The sequence below is a fragment of the Bufo bufo genome, chromosome 1 (assembly GCF_905171765.1).
Source record: "Bufo bufo chromosome 1, aBufBuf1.1, whole genome shotgun sequence".
In the NCBI taxonomy this organism is placed as follows: domain Eukaryota; kingdom Metazoa; phylum Chordata; class Amphibia; order Anura; family Bufonidae; genus Bufo; species Bufo bufo.
Window position 1 is genome coordinate 193,680,223 of NC_053389.1, and position 21,841 is coordinate 193,702,063.

At 42.9% G+C, this 21,841-nt stretch overlaps 1 protein-coding gene across 2 annotated transcripts; it reads left to right on the forward strand.

Moving 5' to 3' along the window:
* Positions 1–9,554: 9,554 nt before the first annotated feature.
* LOC120986909 (achaete-scute homolog 2-like) lies at positions 9,555–17,676 on the forward strand. 2 transcript variants are annotated; one of them, XR_005775840.1, is made up of 3 exons: positions 9,555–10,246; positions 11,976–12,054; positions 16,313–17,676. XR_005775840.1 is itself a non-coding variant. In XM_040415594.1 (2 exons), the coding sequence occupies exon 1, from the start codon at positions 9,719–9,721 to the stop codon at positions 10,229–10,231; it is 513 nt and encodes a 170-aa protein (XP_040271528.1). In that variant the 5' UTR covers positions 9,555–9,718; the 3' UTR covers positions 10,232–10,246; positions 16,313–17,676. The 2 variants fall into 2 exon arrangements, 1 of the variants encoding a protein (XP_040271528.1); XM_040415594.1 differs by lacking the exon at positions 11,976–12,054.
* Positions 17,677–21,841: the final 4,165 nt, after the last annotated feature.

Consider the following 21,841-nt stretch of genomic DNA (forward strand, 5'->3'; position numbering starts at 1 on the left):
GAAGTTGCACATATAAAAAATATTCTAATCACTCCCGATTAGCGCAATTGCGAATATATTGGAGCACTTGACTCTATCTGCATATAAAGCTATTCTAATGTTCTGCCGTGCCAACCATTTTCTCCAGTCTCAGGAAACTTATGCCAGCTTGAAAAATGTAGCCAAAGTGACCCACGCCTGTATTTCGCGTTACGAATTACGCGATTTTTACATTGCCGATTTTTCGCATTCAATAGAATAATCTCGAATTCTCAAAAGTCGTGAATATATGGCGAATATTCTACAAAATATTTGTGAAATATCGCGAATTTAAATATAGTCCCTGCCGCTGATCACTACTTATGAACCAGCTACTTATGAAAGTCTAAAAGGTTTGTACCTTTTAGACTTTCCCAAGCTGCAAATATGTGATATAACAGCTTTGGATTTTGTACCACTCCATGATTATGCATGTTTGCCATTCAGGAGTCTGGGAAAGCTGGGTGACATTCATTGTTTCATCTGTAATGAAAATCAAATTGGTAATCATTACCCAGCTTTCAATGAAAATAAAAATAACAGTGCGGGTTCCGCTCCAAGATAGAGCATGCTGCTTCTTTTTTCCATGCTGTTTTTTTCAGTTTTATTCATTGAAATGAATAGGATGCTTTTTAGAGGTGTTTTTGGAAAAGGTGTGAAAAACAGCACCAAAAAACATTGTGTGAACTGCCCTAAGACAAGATTCTCTGATCTGAGGAAACCAAGATTTTGGCTTCACTTCTAAGCATCATGTTTGAAGGAAACCAGACACTGCTCATGACCAACCCAATACTAACCCTACAGTGAAGCATAGCGGTGGCAGCATCATGTTGTGGAGGTGTTTTTCAGCAGGTGGGAGAGGGAGACTGGTCAGAGTTGAGGGAAAGCTGAATTGAGCAAAGTAAAGATATTTCTGATCAAAAACATGAGTGTTTTAGGGACAACTATGTGGATGTCCTTGAGTGGCCCAGCCAGAGCCCTGACTTGATCCCAAACATCTCTGGAGAGACCTGAAAATGGCGGTCCACCGATGGTCCCCACCCAACCTGACAGAGCTTGAGAGGATCTTCAGAGAAGAAGAGCTGAAAATCCCTAAATCCATGTGTGCAAAACTTGTGGCATCATACCCAAGAAGACTGAAGGCTGTAATAACTGCGAAATGTGCTTCAACTAAGTACTGAATAAAGGTTCTGAATACTTAGGTCAATGCAAGATTTAAGTTTTTCCTTTTCAATAAATTAGGAAAGATTTCAGGCATTCCATTTTTACTTTGTCATTATGGGATATTGAGTTCAGATTGGTGGGAAAAAAACTTGATTTTTTTTTTCATTTTAGCGCAAGACCGTAAAATGTGAAAAAAGTAAAAGGGTCTGAAGACTTTCTGAATGCACTGTACAATGCCATCATGTCACTACAGAGATTGTCCAGGGTTTTCATTTTATCATTGCATGATTAACATTAATATAGCTTTCTAGCAACTCAACTTGCTATTAGTGCAAGGAGTCATGATTGTCCTACTTGCCAATGACATCAATGAAAATCTAAAGAGGGGAGCAAATGCAGAATTTCTCCTTAATTCCCACCTGTTTACTTAGGACACACTCCCAACACAAAGACCCCATCAGAAGATCCCCAAATAAATGTATACAACACTCTAGACCTCCTAAGTAAAGATACAGACCCCCAAGTTGACACAGACCACCCTATATACTGTCCCAAGCACAGCCCTGTATATGAACTCCAAGCCAGAACTCCCTGTATACAAGCTCACTGTATACAGACCCCAGGCTAGGACCCCTTGTATACAGACTACAGGCCAGCTCCCTTTTGTGAAGACCCCAGACCAGAACCCTGCTGTACACAGAACCCACATAGGGGATGGGCACATAGGAGATGTACCATTTTTCCAGGAGATCTCTTTTTCTGGCAGTTGTCAACTGTGATTATTGCTTATAGAGAAGGCATAGAGAACCCAGGGGAACCTTCACTCAAAACGTACCATGTAAAAGTACCCCAATATTTCTGACAGCTTAGAATTGTTGTACCTAGTCTCATCAAAAGCTCTGTAAACTAAACATCCATATCTCCATTCTGATACATCTCACTTGCACTGATACATGAAACTATCAGTACAGGAGATATGTGCTGCTGAAGAACTGCAGATTTGCTCTTCAAGCCTATAAGGAAACACAAATAAGCTTTCAATTTTCCCCAAAACATAACTGGCTGTATATTTATTTGCAAATGAAATGAATCCCCTGTTCCATTTAGAGGTCTTACATTATAATATTAAGGACAAGACCATAGTTTGCCTTATTTTAGACCCAACCCTGATAAAACCAATTACACTCCACCTGCAAAGCAGCTTAAATTGTAGCCAGGGGTCACAAATAAAGTAGTATTTATCGGAAAATTCCATATCACCCAGACCAGTTTAACTTGTTCAACCACTAGAAAATGTCCATCCCCACTGACTCTGCTTCATGTAAATATGTCCTCTCCCCCAGCCTATATCTTTACATGTATTGTTATATCTTAGAAATAATATGTAAATGGCGCACTTAGGCCCCTTCATTGTGTTTCTATTTGCATGCTACAGTTGCACAGTATACATTGGTCCCTTTATGTAGAAATGATGAAGTGTTCATGTGAATTCAAGCTTTACATCAGCCACAATACAGCCAGGACAACTTCTGCTTGGACCAATATGGTCTCTACAGTCTGCTCAGCGTGTCCACACATGGAACAGAAGGGGAGGGTGGGACCGTATGCATCCGATTAATGCGCACCAGCTCTATTTTCTTCCTTGGGAGAAGAAGGGCTCACATTTAAAATGATAAATGAACCGTGCTTGAAAAATAGCTGTACACGGTGGAAGGCACCATGTATCAGTCTGGTGCTGGCACTGTGAACAAAGCTCTGGGACCACCTTCATTAAAACAATTAGGCTGGAAGTCTTTGCAAAAGGCAGAACTCCAGCTGTTAGCTTCTGGGGCCCTCAATGCCTCCTTAGCAACAGGAGACCTAAGGGCACAGCAGGGTGGAGAACAGGGACACTAATTACATAGGTCAAGGGTCTGGTGTACTAAGATAAGAAAGAACACACACTAGTAATTTTGAGCAGAAATAGAATAATCACAATGCACACTTTTGAAGGCCTTATTCCTTAATAACACGGCTGATAATGAATGAGATGTAGCGGGAGCAATGTCTCAGTGTGACACTTGTGCTAGGTTTTTATAATGAATGCTTTATACAATAATTCTGTTTGAATCTGACAATAAAACAATTGCATCATACTTCATCGGACTTTGCACAGTGGTGTAAGGAAGCCTAAACACCAGCACATGGACCCTTTTAGGCAAGACACAGGGCCAGTACGGCAGTGCAAGGTGCCTGTATGACATCGTATGTTCCGTGTACAAGGCCCAAGACACTGTTTCTAGCAGAGAACCTCTGTCAATGGTCATGAAAAGCTGTTGACTCTAGAAATCTGTGTTTTGCATGACCAATCTCAAAATTTTAAAACCAATCTCAAACAGCATGATTCACTTTTTCACTTTCAGAATCCTTTGATTTGACAAAAAGACTTCCATTTGAACATTCAGAGCAAATTTGTGCTGCCAAAATGATGCTGGGATGGAGCAGGAACCTCTCCAGGCCTCCACAAGATTGGGTCTGGTCAAATAGCAGTTGCATCCAGGAGTACAAGGCTCTTCTACCACATAAGGAGACACCACTATTATAAATGGTATAAGATTGGTAGGGACCTTGTTATGTATTTGGTTTTGGGGCCCAGAAGTTTCAAGTTATGCTTTTTACGTCTTGCTAAAAAAAAGACATGGATTTCAACTAGTTTTCAGAAATAGGAGCAAAAACTAAAGACCGGAAGGAGAGAAGGTCATATATGATGTGGTCAGAAGCACAGGAGCAGAAGCCAGGTCACACACAGTAAGTGAAGAATGCCTACAGTAAATCCAGAATGCCAGGTTTCATCAAACCATGGCTGAAGACCAGTCCACCTCTTGTATAAGTATACTTTGTCCAACCCTAGGGAGACACACAAACTGAAATTCAAATCAATTTTGATCTCCATGATCTTACCAACATTATATGTTTGGTTCCACACAATTTAAAGATATCCTCATTTAAAGGTGGTTTACCCTGGAGACAAGCAAGTGTTTGTAGGCTGTACATATTTTTTTTTAATGTAGACCCATTTTAAAGGTTTATTTCATGATCAGATCACATACATTGGGCATTGTATGAGGACCCAATTTACAGCTGTGGAATTTTTAGGAGTTTCTCATGGGGGATTTATAAGTGGTCATGAGGGGTCTTATTGTCATATTAGCTCCACACAGGATGTATCCTGCTGGCCTGTCACCCGCTTTCTTATTGTTAACTCTTGTGTCTCCTCACAGCATGGTGGTCTTGTCTTGCCATGTGCATATGAGCAGTATGTCCCCATACATTTAAGTACAGCAGTGTCAGGGAGAAGGTGAGATGTAGATTGATGGTCTGGTCACTGCTGATGTCCTGAAGAATCTTTTAGGTTAGGTCATCCATGCTATACATTATGTTGTGAACAACCATTGTGTTTTATTATATTGTTTTATAGCAATTACGGTCCCATTGTTTGTCAGATTCTGCGCCCACCATAGGATATTCAGTTTTTTTTGATGGTCCAGTCCTACACAATCAGCGAACAGCGACTTATTATTAACTAACCTAACATGACCATTACATCTAGCGAATGTTGTAATAGGGACATCTATCAGCTGTCTTAATAGCGCTATGCTAGTAGGTGCCACTCAGTCCCTCTCCTCCCCAAATCTCCTGTGAGATTATACAATTGAGTCTGTGACTTTCAGGAGTGGACCAGTTTTCTTTAGAATTTTTCAAAGTCTTAAGGTGCATTTACACGGCCCGATAATCGAGCAGATTATTGCAAACGGTCGTTCCCAACAATCTGGCCATGTAAATGTGCCGAAACGCTTGTTCATTGGGTGATCCTGTCGTTCATGCAGACACCACCGATCATGGCTTCTGGGCAGCAGATCGTGTGGTTTAAACAGGGATCTGCTGATTCTGTACAGGCTCGGACTCGCCCACAGGGGTACAGGGGAATACCCTCGTGGGCCCCTGAGCAAGTTGGGCCCCGAGTCTCCCCACCCCCTACACAAGTGGCACATAACACATTAGATTTACTGCACTACATACATATATTCAATGTACAGCATCTCAACCAGCCTATGTTCATATAAAAAAACTTGTTAAATTATTTATTATATTTGTATGTATCCATACAGTGGGCCCCCAAAATAAATTTAACTGGTGGGCCCTAGGTACCCCAGCTCGACACTGATTCTGTATGACGACAAGGGATTGCAGTAGTAAAATGTAAATGCAGCAGTCTCCTTCACTGAACGAGCAGCCGACTGTCAGGAAGAAACTCTTCCTTCTCGACTATCGGCCGCTCGGTCGGCCCGTGTAAATCCAGCTAAATCGGGGTTCTGCGTCACCTATACAAGTGAGGGCAGTACAGGTAAACCAGATGTAATGATGCTTAAAATCAGACCAATTGCAATTAAAGTTCCAGTCCAATCACTGGCCAGTCCCTGTTGACCCAGTCATAAAGTGTACTGTTGTTTGTAATCCACTGATGATTTAGTGTACATACTGGTTATGCAGTAATTTAATGTCTATCCTTAAAGGGGTTGTTCACTCATTTTATATTGATAGCCTATCCCCAGGATAGGCCATCAATATCTGTTTGGCAGGGGTCCAATACCCCGCACCCTTGCCAATTAGCTATTCCAGAAAAGCTCCAGAAATAGGCACCAGAGATACACAGGTCACTTAGATGTGGGCAGCACTGCAGTAACCAGCTTTGTCCAGTATATAATGGAAGTGCATCTAATGCATAGTTCTGGCACCTATTTCCAGCATCATAGCTACTTCTGAGCAGCTGAGTACAGGGTATCGGACCCCCACTGATCAGATATTGATGGCTTATCCTGAGGATAGGTCACCAATATAAAAGTAGTGGACAACCCCTTTAATAATCCAGCGACCTTCACTCATCTAACAGCTTCAAGATGATTTAGTGTTAGTCAAAACCTTCAACGATGCAGTAGTTTAGTTGTCAAGGCTGGTGACACAATATTCATCTTTATTGATCTGGTGAAAATCCAGTAACCAACCATGTTTTTCATCTATTTCATCTACTTGAGAAAGCGTCTCTTAAGGTTGAGGGGACATTACAGAGCTGTTGTCATTCACTTGGCAGTAATAGTCAAGCATGGGGTGTTTGTTTCAATGTAACTTGAAACTCCTGAGCCCCAATTCAAAATCTCTAAAAGGAATCCCCCACATGCCATTTATAAAGTCTGATATCTTTTTATGTGGCCTTTGGCCCCCTCAGGCATAGGGTGGTCAGATGTCTGAATTCAGGCTGGACAGTCCAGTTTCATGGCTGTCTGTCTTCAGTCCGGCGCAAGGCCGGGAAGACACTCGGATGTCCTCCTTTTCTGTAGCTCCACACTTAGATCGCAGCATTGCACTATGTAGCATGTGCTACAGCTACAAACTACGGCTTTCTTTCCCCCCAGTTAGTCACTTGAGCCGGCCAACATGTCGCTCTGTGACTGAAGGTGAGAGAAGCACTCCGGCCCCGCACAGCTCACCTTAAGGTCTCCCCCCCCCCTTTTTTTGTCTTCTTGCCTGGCACTAATACTGGGAGAGGGGTTGTGGCTTAGCAAAGTTAGGAGCATTGTTTCAGGTGTCCTCCTTTTTGGGGTTTAGCAATTGGCTACCATACTCGGGCACCATGGCCTAGGAGTGACTGCTACCTCTGCGCCCTCTATAGCTATACCCCTGTATATTTATTTTCCACGAGAAGGAACAATTGACAGTTTATCAGCTACATAGGAATTCTAATGTTCTACAAATGTTCATTCTGCATGAAACGATTCACAGTTATCTAATTGGAATCTGTCCCTGCAGTATCAGAGTGCCAGAGGGTATTATTTACTAGGTAATGTGAGAATCCCTCGAGGAGACCCTCCTACTCAATTCATACTCAGGGGGTGCTCCTTCTACTTTCCAGGTTGTCTATAGCTTGCTAACCCTTTCAATTCTCTAGTTCAATACAAGCGTGCAGTGTGCTATTGTCCTGTATGGAATCATCCTATAATGCTATATCCACAGATCTAAAATACATTATTATTTTTCTGCATTGCATGATGGGGTTTGTAGTATATGAAAGGGTACCTTAAAGCACCTGCCACTCTGACCTTTGTTTCCAGTCCTTCTCTCATCTCTTAACCTATATCACTTTGGTGAGGTAAAGGTCCCCACACACATTACACAATTTCAGCAGAACCCACAGGGCTGGCTGATAATCTAGCAAGTACGGGGGCCTCAGAACTCTTCCCCCAACAGAAGAAAATGGGGGTAGAGAAAGAGCAGGCATTGGAATTAAAGGAGTTGTGCCAGGTTTGGAAGTTATCCCCTTTCCACAGGATAGTGAATAACTAACTAATCGCAGGGGGGTGTCAGACCGCTGCTACACCCACGATCCCAAGAACGGGGGTCCTGTTTCCCTGATCTGAGGGAGCAGCAGGTCGAGCATGCACACTGATACTCCATTCATTCTCTATGGGACCACCAGAAATAGTGGAGCGCTGTACTCCGGCACTCCCGTAGATAATGAATCGAGCGGCAATGCACATGCACCACTTACTACTCTATCAGATTTGGGGAACGGGACCTCCATTCTCAGGATTGGTTATGGTCCCAGTGGTCGGACGCCCTGCGATCAGTTAAGGCTACTTTCACTCTTGCGTTGTTAATTCCGGTATTGAGATCCAGCAGAGGATCTCCATACTGGAATGAAATGGATCTGTTTTGATTTTGCACATCAGGATGCATCCGTTCCATTAGGATGTGGTTGTGTGAAAACTAGCAACAGTGGTAATTAGAATTAAAGAGGTTATCCAAGAGATAATCAGACCTCCAGATGTAGCAGACCCGCACAGTCAAAGATATTCACCTAGTCCCCTGCCGCTGTATTCGGTCTGTGACGCAAGGGGAGCAGGTCACTGCTGCGGCATGAGATGCTGGTGCAGAGAGGAGTGGAAATAGCAGTGCCGGAGCTATGCAGACCAAATCCAACTATACAGACCAGGTGAATATCATCAACTGTGCGGGTCTGCCACGTCCGGAGGTCTTATTATCTCTTCGATAACCCTTCCCTTGCGTGTGTTTTCTCGTAAAAAAGTCACAAAACTTTGGTATAGCAATTTTTTAAATGTCACTGCAATTTTTTTTTTTAAAGTGACATTTTACGTCCTTGCCAGGCTTATGTCCTTGCCAGGCTTACAAAAAGGGGGCGGGGTGTGAGTGGGGCCATTGGCTTAAATAAAGACTGAAATTGAAGAAACTAGAACTGGCATAAATAATGACTGCTGTAGATTTCAGTTTGGTGCACAGAGAGCCGGAGGTCACGTCATTTATGACAAGGCCTATGCCTTTATCATAACTTATATGCTGTCTCCAGCAGCGCAGGTCTTATCGAGACTGGCACAGCACGCGATGGTCTTGATACATCAGGGCCTAAATGTTCAGTTTCACAGTCCAAGGTACACTTGCAAATGTGGAAGCCGTTGGAGTTCAGATATAATATTTGCATTTATCTAAATAGATTGTTCTCGGATGATTATTGTCAAAGTCTCCCAGAATAACTAAGAAAAAAAATTAAGAAGTCCTAGTACATTTTCTGACTTCTTAGGACATATGATGGAAGTCATAGAGAGGAGGTATCCTTCTATCAATCCGAGTGGTGAACAACAACTCTTAGTCTAGCAGGCCAACCTGGAAACCCATTCATTTGAATAGCCGTATGTAATACTGTATTGGCTAACTTCCCTTCAGCAACATCAGCTGTTTGTAGGGGGGTCTAAAGAATCGGACCCACAGTGATAAGATCCCATAATCAATCAACCTTGTAGCTGTAGTAATAAAACTACTAGAGTCAAAATACTTGTTTGTCTTAAATAGAACAGTTCAGGATCCTAAGAAAGCTGCACCATGTGGAAGCTGCAATAGTGGCGGTATTGGTGGCTATATAGAGAAGAGGACCACTCTTGGGCTATTGGTGATTGCTTGCTCTCTGATTTGCACCAGTCATGAGACAAATATTTTATGCTCATAATATAAGTATGATTTTTGGTACAGCAGATGTTCCACTGTACAACTGATAGCACAGAGACTGTAACATACACAGCAGCAAACACTGCTGTCCATCACTGACTCCAACAGGCAGGACTTTTTTTCTCGCTTCCCTCCCTTCTCAGGATTTCTTGAAACAGTTTAAAGGAAGGAGGGATCAGTCAGTGAAAAGAAATCTCTAGTGAAAGTAGTATATGGTGATTGGTGGGAGGGGGTGTTATTGAGCTGGGAGTGAGATATACACTGTGGTGCACAAGGAAGTGAATGAGAGAAATGAGCAGGGACATGCCATGACCGGCTGAGAGGGGTGTTACCTCTTCTCTGCAGATCTTGGCTTATTGCAGGATACGACTCAGTACAGGTGGCAAAGCAACAAATCAGATCATTTCAAGGGACGCAGTCAGTGGTCTCACACCCTTTGTGATAACCTTCTTGAAGAGCAAAGCACCTGTTCCACCTCACATCTATGGAAACCTCAGAAGAGCAGAGACGCCCAGAGAGGCAACCAAGGACTATGCGCAAAAGTGGTACACATTCAGGATCTCCTCAAAGACTGAGGTGTCAACGACGCAGTGGGTCCTGCACCACCAAGAGCATCATCTCCTCTACTTCAGAAAGACGCAATGAGAGGGAGAGGAACAGGGTGAAGTTGGTCAATCTTGGCTTTGCTAAACTCAAACAGCATGTACCCCAAGCTCAGGGTCCAAATAAGAAGATGAGCAAAGTGGAGACCCTGCGGTCCGCTGTAGAGTATATAAGTGCTTTACAAAGCCTTCTCCTGGATAGGCAATCAGGAGTGGAGACACAAGGAGGACCAAGCTCTGATGGACTATCCCCATGTGGCAGCACCTGCTCAGTGGACTCAGGGTCCATGCCTCTGTCACCAGGGTCTTGTTCCCCATATACGTCAGAAGAGTGTTCCCAGGAAGACAGCAGTGTGTCAGATGCAGACTTGTTCATGACATTGCATGGCTGGTGATAGCTTCACAATGAGGTAGGTGCACCTGTAATAACAATTTACCACGCAGGCAAACTAAGCACTTACTTAGGGCAGCATCGTAGTTAAGGTGTTAGGTAAGGGTATAAGAGGCAGAGTTGGCTGTTAAAAGAAAATTACAAATAAAGTTTATTGAACTAACAAGAGCACATGTTCATTATGTACTCTCTGACATGCTCGGTCCAAACAAGCACAATAAGCTCCGGTGGCCAGTGTCCCCAAGATCTACTTCTCAGGACCAAAATTGCTGTATAGTATGAATCATAATGTGTGGGCACCTACAGCATCCATCTCCATCAGCAGCTTCATTGGTCACTTTATGTTGGTCATACACAGGGAGAGATTTCTAGAAGATTCAGAAGTATCAGATAAATTGCACTTAGAGTGTTCACAAGTAGTTTAAGCCATGTAAAGATGCATTATAAAATCCCCTACCGTAAACTAAGTACAGTCCTGCATAAGGTATATTATTGGACAAATGTGGACCTGTACAAGGAACATGCAACAATAGCACCACACTGCAGATTCTAGGTTCATGACACCCACAGAGACTTCAAACCTCTGTTCCTATGTATACATCGTGTGTATAAGACGTATTGGAACCCAACATGCTCACAGCCCATTCATCATCTATGTAATCTGGATTGCTCTAGATCTGTGGTCCCCAAACTGTGGCTTTCCAGGTGTTGCAGTACCACAAATCCCCACATGTCCTTGAAGCAAAGGGGATATCAAGTTACCAAGGGGTCCCATAGCAAAATAAAATATTTAACCTCACTATGCCATGAGAAAATGAAAGGCTTTTCATTATGATGGTCTCCACTCTGGTGCCTGGACCTTGTGCATGACCTCATCTTCTCCTGAAGACGTAATTAATCTTACACCACCATCACCTAGATACCTCAGCATTTCCAATGGCAGCAGCTCAGGTCCCTCACCTCCGATGCTTCCTTAGCTATTGGGAACTACTGCCAGTATTATGGTCCATACTAGGTAGTTACACCCTTGCATATGAATGTACCAACTGAATACAGATTGTGTACCTGAACGTGTCTGTAGATGTTTGTCAATGACATTTCAAAGCCGGATAGGAAGTATTGTAATGATAATTTGCCAATCAGTAGGGGATTATAAATCCCAGCATACTTTAACAAGCTCCATTAGTCTTGACCCTTGTCAAGAAAGATAGCAATTAGGATGTGAAGTGCATCGGTTGTGAACCAGCTTTCCATGGGTCCTGAATGGCAAACCACATTGTTGCATACATTTGCCAGCCAGGAATGGGTGACAACCACCTTGGGATATAGGATGGTGACCACATTGGCATCCAGCTTTACCAGATACAGATCTAATTAAGAAGCACAGAACTTTTATCCATAAGAAGAAGACTCAAGGACATATTTATAGATGACTTTCATAGATGAAATAAAAGTGTGAAGATAATATTTTTTATTAATATGTTCTTCATCGCTAATAGATGGTAATAGGTATTGGTGGCATCTCAGTAGCAGACACTGTAATGTGCACACGGCTGTCTATTGGGGTGGGGTGAGGGGGCTGTTGTGCTTTTTTATTTCAGAGGGAAAGTCTCTGCCATTGATCACGTCCTTTACAGCATGGGAAACACTACACTACTTTGAGATCAATAGACATCTGTGTAATGTGCAAATGGCAGTGGCCCACATCAACAATGCTCTTTGCATTGACTCTCTGCTTTGGCCAACAGAAAATAAAGAGGGTCCCACATTGGTAATCTTCTTATGGCTGACACTATTAAGAGGGACTCTCCTGACACGTCTGTTTTAGTAAGTACTTATAGAATTCCCAAGCTTCTTTTTTTAGAACTCTGAATTATTCCATGCCTCTATTATTCCTCCTATAAATTTAGGAATATTTTGACAACTAGGTCTTACCATTCTTCTTGTCAAATGGGTGTATATACAGTATGTGCAGTCTAACACTATCAGCACTGATTTGATGGTGACAGAGTGTGTAGGAAAACAACCCCAACTGGTAACACCAAGTTGTCAACTTATTTCTAAATTTTGCGGAGGAATAACAGTAGAAATAAGAAACAGCTCCAGAATTGTTATTTCATGGGGAATCAAATAATTTACTAGGTCATCAATATTAAAAATCACAGGGAACCCCTTTAAAGTCAGCAGTTGCGATGGTTTAATGCCATGGTTACAATAGAAGTGGGCCATAGCTAGAATGGGGGCACTGAGTGCCAGGTAAAGGGGCTTGAGGCAATTGCTGTTGAAAAATTCCTGTAGAGCATACACGGGCCTGACTCACCTATACCATGGTGTTACCTACAAAGACACATTATGGCAGCAAGGCATCTAGTCTTCCTTTTGTAGTAATGCTAGGAAAAAAATACACCTAGACTTGGGGTTACCCTACAATAACCTCTGGTAGAGCACTCGGGCAACTCTGAAAAGCTGACTCTAATGAACCCTACACATTTATCCCACATATACTTTCACCTGTTAATCCACTGGCATCATTAATGGGAGGCAGGAGAGGTGAAAAGCTGGTCATAAACAAGGATTAGGTAACCAATGTCCAGCAAGCTGAATCTTTACCCCAGGTATAGACAGCCAAGCTACCACTCTGACCTGGGCACCTACAAAGGACAGCAGAGGCATGTTAAAGGAACCCTGTTAGCAGGACAGGTCCCTTTATGTTAGGGACTGTGAAAGGTGCCCCAAGGCTAGTGTCATACATAGGTTTTTGTGGCAGTTTTTTATTCACTTTTTGAGTCAAAGTAGAAAGTTAGTTGAAAAGGAATGAGAAGTATAAAGCAAGGACTTCTACTTCTTCTTCCTGCTGGATCTAATTGTGCCTCAAAAGATAAAGGGACCCACAATTAAAGAGTCTATATCAACATGATGAACCCTATCAAACCAGGTTGATAAAAACGGGGGTATATCAAGACTAGCGTTTTATGTGCCGATCTTAATAACCCCTGTGCTGTCGGTGGATCCGCCAGTCATGTGGAGGCTCTGGCCACTACATAACTTTGGCGCATCCACCGCCGGTCTAAAACTTTGCCTGCTTCCTTGCTGGCGTAGATTTAGAACATTTTCTATGCCTAAACTGGGCTTAGAAAATGATAAATGAGATGGGTCTGGTGGCCCGCCCCTTCCCTGCCCACATCACGCCTCTTTTTTAGACCTGGCATGAAAAGGGAAAAGTCACAGGTTGCGGCGCAAATAACCTTTGCGCCACAATCTGCAACAGATATGGTGTATATCAGTTAGTAAATGACCCCCATTATTTTTATTATGAATATCCATAGTGCCATAGCTGAGAATTTAGTTTACATTTTTTACACATTCTTATTTACATTCCAATGACCTAACTGGAGCACCAAGGGGCTGGCCAAAGTCCTCATAGCAACAGTTTGTTGGAGTCCCTTCACCTAGACATTGGGTATAGCCATGTTTTCTTGTGCCTGCTGTCCCTTTCTCAGCGTTTTTTCTGTGTTCTTCTGCTGCTCTCCAAATGCTGAGAACTGACATCTGGGCCTGCGCTGTATCCCCCAGTCTCAGCGCTTGATCAGTGTATCTCCTGCTGCAGACTAAACTCTGAGATCAGGAAACTGTCATCCCAGCACTGTCATCCCAGGGGAAGAGGGAGGGACTGAATGTGAAGGGGCTGCAACAAACTGTTGCTCCAAGGGCTTTGGCCAGCCCCTCAGTGCCCCTGTTAGATCATTAGCATGTAAATAAATATGTGTTTTTCTCAGCAATGGAGCCTTTCATAATAAAGGTATTGTTTTTATTAGCATGATCAACCCTACCATGCTGTATGCCTGATTTAATACTGACAGAAGCGCTTTAAAGAAGGTTCCCTTTAATTATTCTTTTAGTACTCTTTTTATCACTTTGTCTTGCTAACACTTGATTTATGTAAGAAATAAATTGCAGGCGTAGGGATATTGGGTACTGACTACTGAGGCATCCACAGACTGGTGCCTCTTCTTAGCATCAGAAGAGCTAGGTCTCATGGCAGACCGTGCCCTGAGGTCCTGTTTGCTGACACTCTTTTCCTTTCATTGGAAGTCTGCTTCTGTTTACCGAGCTCCTTTCTTCTTGGAGTCTAATGCACCAGGTCTTCATTCTTAAGAGTAGCATTATTTGCTGACTTTATCCCTCGTGACTAAGAATTTCACTGTTTTCTTTATCTTCCTTTGGAATCTCAGGTTCTTTTCTATCTCTGAAGTTTTAAGAATTTCATTGGGACCTTTCAGTTCAACTAAACCCACTTTATTCCTAATATCTAGCTATCCATAACGTCATTTTCTTAAAGGGGTTGTCTCTACAGAATGAAAGTAGATTTTTTCGGCCAGGAATTTCAGACGAATGGCCTTACATGTAATACAATGATGTCCTATTTCCCCCTTCTTTCTGACTCGTAGAAGGGGGTTCCAAGCAAGAGACCCCCCCCACCTTTACAGTCCATATGTCAACAAAATATTTACACAGGAATGTCTTATTTAATAGATCCTGATCATCGGTATGAAAATTGCTTACACAGGAATCAAGCAGGCAGAAAGCATTAGCTTCTACTTAATTTGCAGTGTTTCCCCAGAACACAAAAGCCACAAGACCTATCACTGTTTGGTCCATGTTCACACGTGGCTGAATGACTACAGAAAATTCTGCAAGACGAAAATCAGTTTCTCACATTTGAATGGGGTGATTTCTGCAGCACGTTTACGGATTTCTGCAAGCCCTATTCAGATCAATGGGGCAGTCACAGGAATTTCTTCAACAAATCCGTGATGTGTGAAAATCCCCATACAGAGAAGATGACAAACTGATCTCAGCCTGCTCATTTATGCTTGACTAAACAGTCAACCCACATAAGGCTGAGTACAGTGCTAAGCAGGAATTCTAGAAAGCTTCACCGACCCCTACACCAAGCCTCCTTGAGGTAGGAAGAGTCTGGCCCTTTGGAATTTTTGGCGGAAAATGTGTATGGTAATAAGGTTGGGAGTAACTAGTCTATGGTCCCCCATTTCTCACCACCTGTCCTATCTCTGTGTTGGATCATACATGGTGAAAGGTGCAGTCACAGGTTCAGGTTTCTCAATACAGTTTTGAGTCGTAACTGTCCTTTGTACTTTCCCATTTGTTATGATCCACTCCTGATTTTGGCTTCCAAAACTGCATCAGGAAACCTGAACGTGTGGCCATACCCTTATATTTCCAAATGTCCAGTGGTTCCATAGGCATGTATTCCTTGACATAAGAGATATGAATATATTTAGTTGGGTTCCCAAGTAACGTAAACGCTGGGGATTCTCTGCAGTGGAGCGTTTACAGTGCAAGCACAGTTGATGAAATGGAAGAAATGTCATCCACATACTGCGGAGAAAACCCACAAACTGACCTGCGCTGCAGTTTTTCAGTCCGGGTCAGTTTTATGCTGCAGGTTTTACCCGCGGCTTTCAACCTTTGCAATGCAAAACTGAAAATTAAATGGGTTCCCATCCGATACGAAAAAAAATGTGGATCGGATGCTGAATAAAAATAGTGTTGTGTGAATGGGGATTAAATTGACATGCTGCAGACTGAAAATCTGCATCACATGCCATATGTGGGTTCTGGAGTGTAACATTTTTACAGCATGTGCATGAGATTGTTTTTTAAATCTCACCCACTTTGCTGCTTTTGCAAATGCTGAAGATCTTCAGCACATGTGGATATACCCTTATCCAAATTTGGTATCATTGCCACATATGAGCATTTGTTAAAAAATCTAACTCTGTATGCGTCCAAGAAATTGAAGGCATTTGTAAAATTGTACAGAGCCATATTGTGTTGGGGCCCTAAGGGAGCTATAATAGTGGCCTTATCGTTTGCCTCCCACCTTTCCAAGAACACATAACTGAAAACAGGATGATCAATAAAGGGGATTGGAAAAATATGTTTATTGCAGCTCTTTTACTTCAATGGCCGTCGTCCATGGTGGTTATCTATTGTTTTTATTTTAGACTTTCTTTAATATACTTTGCTATCTACATTGACTTTTTTCTTCTCTGTCCTTTAGGTCAATGGTGGGATCCGGCTTTGAATAAAATTCTCGCAACAATATTTCTCATCGGGACAGGAAAAGTTTCATGGAATATGTGGAGACCGTTATTTATATGGGACTTTGTAGATAGATATGTATTTTTGCTCTCTTTGGACCTTTTGTATTTAGGAGGGTCATATGTTTGGTAAAATCAGTATTTTTGGCATGTTGAGGGGTGAGTGGTAAGCTCCTATTCATGAGGCTTTGGGTTTGCTACACGCTCTTTGATTCTAACTCAGAGGGATCACAAATCCACCTCTGGAAAAGGGCTTTTAAGAGAGACCTATTGTATACTGAAATCCCCATCTCTTTTTATGGATCTGAAAAGGCACTGTTTGCTGAGAGCTTTCTTTTGCTCCAGGCTACATAAAGGACTGAACCTCACTGCCATATTCATTCTACTAATGGATCCAAGAGTAAACAGACCCAGACAGACACTGCATAGTGCAAAAAGCAAAGAAAATCTCTGAATAATATATACATCAAAAAGCCTTTTGTGGCTTAGTACCTCAGTGACAGAGATGGGCCATTGTATTGGTTGTCAGATTATAGTAAGAGCACTGTGACCTATTCACATTTTCATCGAAGCATCTCATCTGCCCGCTATATTGGCTGCTACTAATAGATATAAACCATGAGTAAACCCTCCAGTGGACCAGGGTAGACTATGAACCACCAGCTACATCTACTTTCTCAACATTCACTTCCAGTCAGGGACCAATGCTGGTCCATACAGCTAAGAAACATCCAATATCTAATACAGTCACCCCACATGTGCAATGCTCAATGTAGGCCATACCTCCCAATTCAATGGGACCAGCCGACCTTCTAATGTGTATGAGTGGAGTCCTCATTTTCCCCCAATAGCAGATAGGGGAAGGTCGGCCATGTTGGATCATAATTAGGGATAAGCGAATCGACTTCAGATGAAGCATCCGAAGTCAATTCGCTCATCCCTAATCATAATATGTCCAATCCTTTTGTTCTCAAGGGAATGGGAGCTAAACCACTGCATAGGTGTCTAGAAGCAGCTTATTCTCTTCTCCATATTAATAACACATGCATCCTCAAATAAGCCTAACATGCATCATTATGGGGAGTTGAAAGAAATACCTGTCTACTGAACCAGCATCTGTTGGAGGTGAATGACCGCCTTTACTCTACTGAGCTTGAGCAACTACTTTACATGCACTACCGTCATTGCACTAGTCCAGACAATTAATGGGCTTGTCCAAGTGTTTAAGAGTGATGACCTATCCACAGGATACTCCTGGCACCCTTGCCGATCAGCGGTTTGAAGAGGCTGTGGCACTTCGATGAGCACCACGGCCTCTTTCTAGGCCAGCGATGTCACCTTCATCAGTCATATGGCCTAGGCATAGCTTATTCCCATTGCTGAGCTGCAATACTAAGCATGGCCCCTATTTAATGGACAGCTCTGTGCCTGGTAAGCTGTGAGGAGACCCCGATGCTGACTGGTGCCGCAGCCTCTTCAAACAGTTGATCATCGGGGTTGTGGACTGTAGGACCCCCACCGATCACATACTGGTGACCTATCCTGAGCACAGGTCATCAGTATAAAATACAGGGAAAACCCCTTTAGGCCTAATGCACAGGACCATGTCCATTTTGCAGTCTGCAACCCACAGATCTACAAAATGCGGATAACGGCCATATGCATGCTGAATTTTTGTACTAGAACTGGCTATTCTTGTGCACAAAGCAGACAAGTATAGGACATGTTCTATAATTTGCGGAATGGCCAGACGGATACGAAAAGCACATGGATGATATCTCTTTGCTGTCCGCATTTTTTGTGGAACCATAGAAATGAATGGATCCATGTGTGATCCGGTCATGTGCATGAGGCCTTAATAAAATAACCAATGATTGCTGTTTCCCATACAGTTTCCCCAGCTATATAGTTGCCTTACTCTACTAGACCTGAACAGTCTAAACCCCAGCAGCTACAACTACTTTCCCAACATACACTGCCATTTAGGGACCTACAGTATAAATACACCAATGGCCCATTTAGTCACCCTACTTTAGTGCTACTACTGGACCTGGGCACTCCATGTCTCACCAGCTATAATGACCCATCACTTCATGCACTACCACCACCATATGGTCGATATAGTTATAAAATGACTAATGGTTTCCAAACAATGGCCCATACAGTCACCCCCGGTTATGCAATATTTATATGTATCTACCTCCAATTGCTAGTAGTAGTAATATTTAAGATGGAGTCACTCCAGACTAGCTTTATAATTTGTTAGTTAAATCACTGATAATTGGGATTCCTCGTGATGTATTTGCATTGTATCTTGTGTTTTATTTGTTCAGTCAACTACTCCAAAGCCACAATGCACAGATGAACTTTTTTTGAAGAATGTAGAAACCCATGAATCATGGCAACTGACTGAAAGTGGAGCGAATTCTCCATGTAAATAGAAGAACTTGAACCAAAAACACTCACTTACCTGGCTTCTATCAAGGCCTGTAAAGACTTGTGCCTATAAACTGTCTGACTTCCAGGGAAACAGCATTGAGCATCGCTATCTCCAAGTGCATGATGGGATTGCACTTTAAGCATAGATATTTCTGGATAAAGGACATACTGCCTAGAACGGCATGTGATTGCTGATTCCCAAACTAAGTTATTTATTTGTAGATAATTTCTTTTTACTTTACAGATTTTCTAACCCGCACATAAAGCTATTTTTCTAATTAAAAACAGAAAATGTTTTTTTTAATGTTATTATAACTTGTGTTATCTTTTGTATTAGCTGGAAGATAGTTAGAAAAAGCAACTATATGAGACTGCTGTATTCTTATGGTTAAAAAAATCTGGCTCTTATATAACCAAGAAACTTTGCTAATACCATGACAACAACCATAATTGTGATCCTTAAAGGGGTTTCCAGCTTTTTTTTAAAAAAAATTCTCCCCAGTCAGCTGTATTTGTGAAAAAATCCATACTCACCAGATGTGCCCCCCCCCCCCCCCCCCCCCCACCACTCTATTCCAGCTCCCTGTCTCTATTCACTGGTCTTTCCTTCCCTGTTTGGCAACTTCCACATGGACAGGGTCACATATGCCAATAACTAGCCTCAGTGGTGATGTGTCCTCAAGCGGCACATGACCAAGCAGTGACATGTCACTTGGGACATGTCACTGCTGAGGCCAGTCATGGGCTTCAGCGGCACACATGACCCCATCCTTGGGAAGTTAACAGTTGGGAATCAAAAGACCAATAAGAGAATCAGGGATTTGTACGTGATTGGTGAGGAGCAGGTGCAACGACCAGTCTGCATGCGCAATATGTGTGAGTGATGGTGGGCCGATGGGGGTAGTAGCAGTTTTACTCACGGTTAGTAGCTCTCCCTGGGCCGGCATGCAGTGAATGAAAGGACAGCACCAGTTCCTTCGGGGCACACTCTGCTGTCCAGGGACTCCCGCCAGATGGTGGTTGAAGTGCCCTTGGTGGTGTGGGTTTAAGGTGCCGTGGAGGCAGGTCCCTGGTGTTCGTGATGCTAGCACCGTAAGGTGCAAATAGGTGATAAGTTCGCACAATAAGGAGACCAGTTCTCTTAACAAATTCCCAGTACTTTACTGAAGCTGATCCAAAAGTCATCAATGTGCGCAAAAGTCATTTACAGCAAGGCAGCTTCTACAATGGCTCAGATTAGTTCTCTAAAAGCTGCATAAGGGGTAGTTTTATGCTAGAGCACTCAATCTTTCTCCCTTGTTTCTCCAGGCTGGAGGGATGTACTATCTCTGCTGTACTGTATAGTCATATACATGTACTTCTGTATCCTCTCTAGGAATACTATCTCCTGACAGGTGGCCTTTCTGTCTTTGGTTATGGTGGGCAGCTGGTAGCTTAGAATCTCTCCACCAAATGCAATGTATACTAGAGCCTGATAAACAATTACCTTCCTTTGACAATATTCTTACTCCCTCTCTGGGTTGCCTAGATCTTCTGTAATCTTTTCCTTCTATGGGCTGGTACATGGAACTAACTCTGGAGTTTTGATAACTCTCTAAAATGGCTGCTGAGGTGCAGCTTTTCCCACATACATCACACTCTCCTTCTTCTCCTCCTCTCCAGAGAGCAGGGCAGAGTCAGCCCTGGGAGGCTTGTTAGAACCTCCCCCTCCCTGTGCAACTTTATGGGAACTCAGGCACAAGCACATTTTTATGAAACACAATCACAGTATTAAGCAGTGTGTTTCAGGACACTTCATTTCCCCTACTTTAATGTAAGCCGTCCTCGGCGCACTCTTGCCATGACGATGCATCACCTGAAAAATACAAAAAGAGCATGCGTGCATATACACAGTACCATTATCCCATTCTTGTGTTCTCTCTTCTTTGGCTATAAGAGAATTGGGTTAGGCATATAAAACAGGAACATCACAAGATAGCATGGATGACAAGGGCCGTAGTTTCTCTTGTAACTGGGGATCTGGGGGCGCTGACCTGGCACAGCGAACAGTAAAGACCAGGATAGTCCATAATGTAGAAAAAAAGTAAATTTCTCAGGAGGCTTACAGGGCATGAGTCCATTCCCTGGGCATGATGCATGATGGTTGTAGAACATCACGGATGGCTTTAGTACGTAAAAGTCCATTTACGGGCACATGACTTGAATGTTGCAAAACAGGGGCAAAGGAGTCTTTAGAGAGTCCTTAGAGTAAGGCAAATAGTCAAGGCAATGAGTCTCTTACCCCGGCTCTGTCGCTCCAAATGATGCGGGAATGCAATAAAAGTTAATCCTGGTATCGGGCAGGTGGTTTCCCCTTGGTAGGCCGGTCGGATCTCCGAAGTGGCTGTGACTCTACAGGCCTTGGCTCTAGGTAACTTGGTTCATCTTGAGCTACCGAGGATCCTTCACTAAGTAGTTCTTCTGACTGAAGTGGGGCTGTATTAGTCTTTGTGGGAACAAGAAAGTTAAGCCACGGTGTAAGGATACACTGTAGGGGATCTGGGTCTAATAATAGTTTTCCAATAGATGGTGTTGGTTCCACTGGATCAGGTGACTTTTCGGACAATTGTTCTGTGGATGGAGTCTCTTCTTGGACCACTTCTTTCAAACACAGCTTGAGACGGTTGCGATGCACTATTTGTGGAGCTCTGTTCTCTTTGGTGATTTCGTAGATATCAGTTTAAGGATTAGGAATAGCTGTTATGGTGTAGGGTCCTCTTTCCCATTTACAATCCAGCTTACTAGTGCGATGATTATTTTTCAGCCACACATGTTTACCAATTTTGAAGCGTTCTGCTATTGCAGACGTCTTTCTGTTGCTTTTGGCGTTCATTCGCCATGCGGATCTGGACATCTAAGGTGAGATATGCAGGTAATCTGCCTTGACAGCCAAACATAAGGTAATATGGGATCTATCCAGTAGAACAATGGATGGTATTGTTGTAAAGATACATCAGTTGAGGTAGTGGAGCTGGCCAATCAGTTCTTTTAGCAGGTGGTACAGCTCTCAA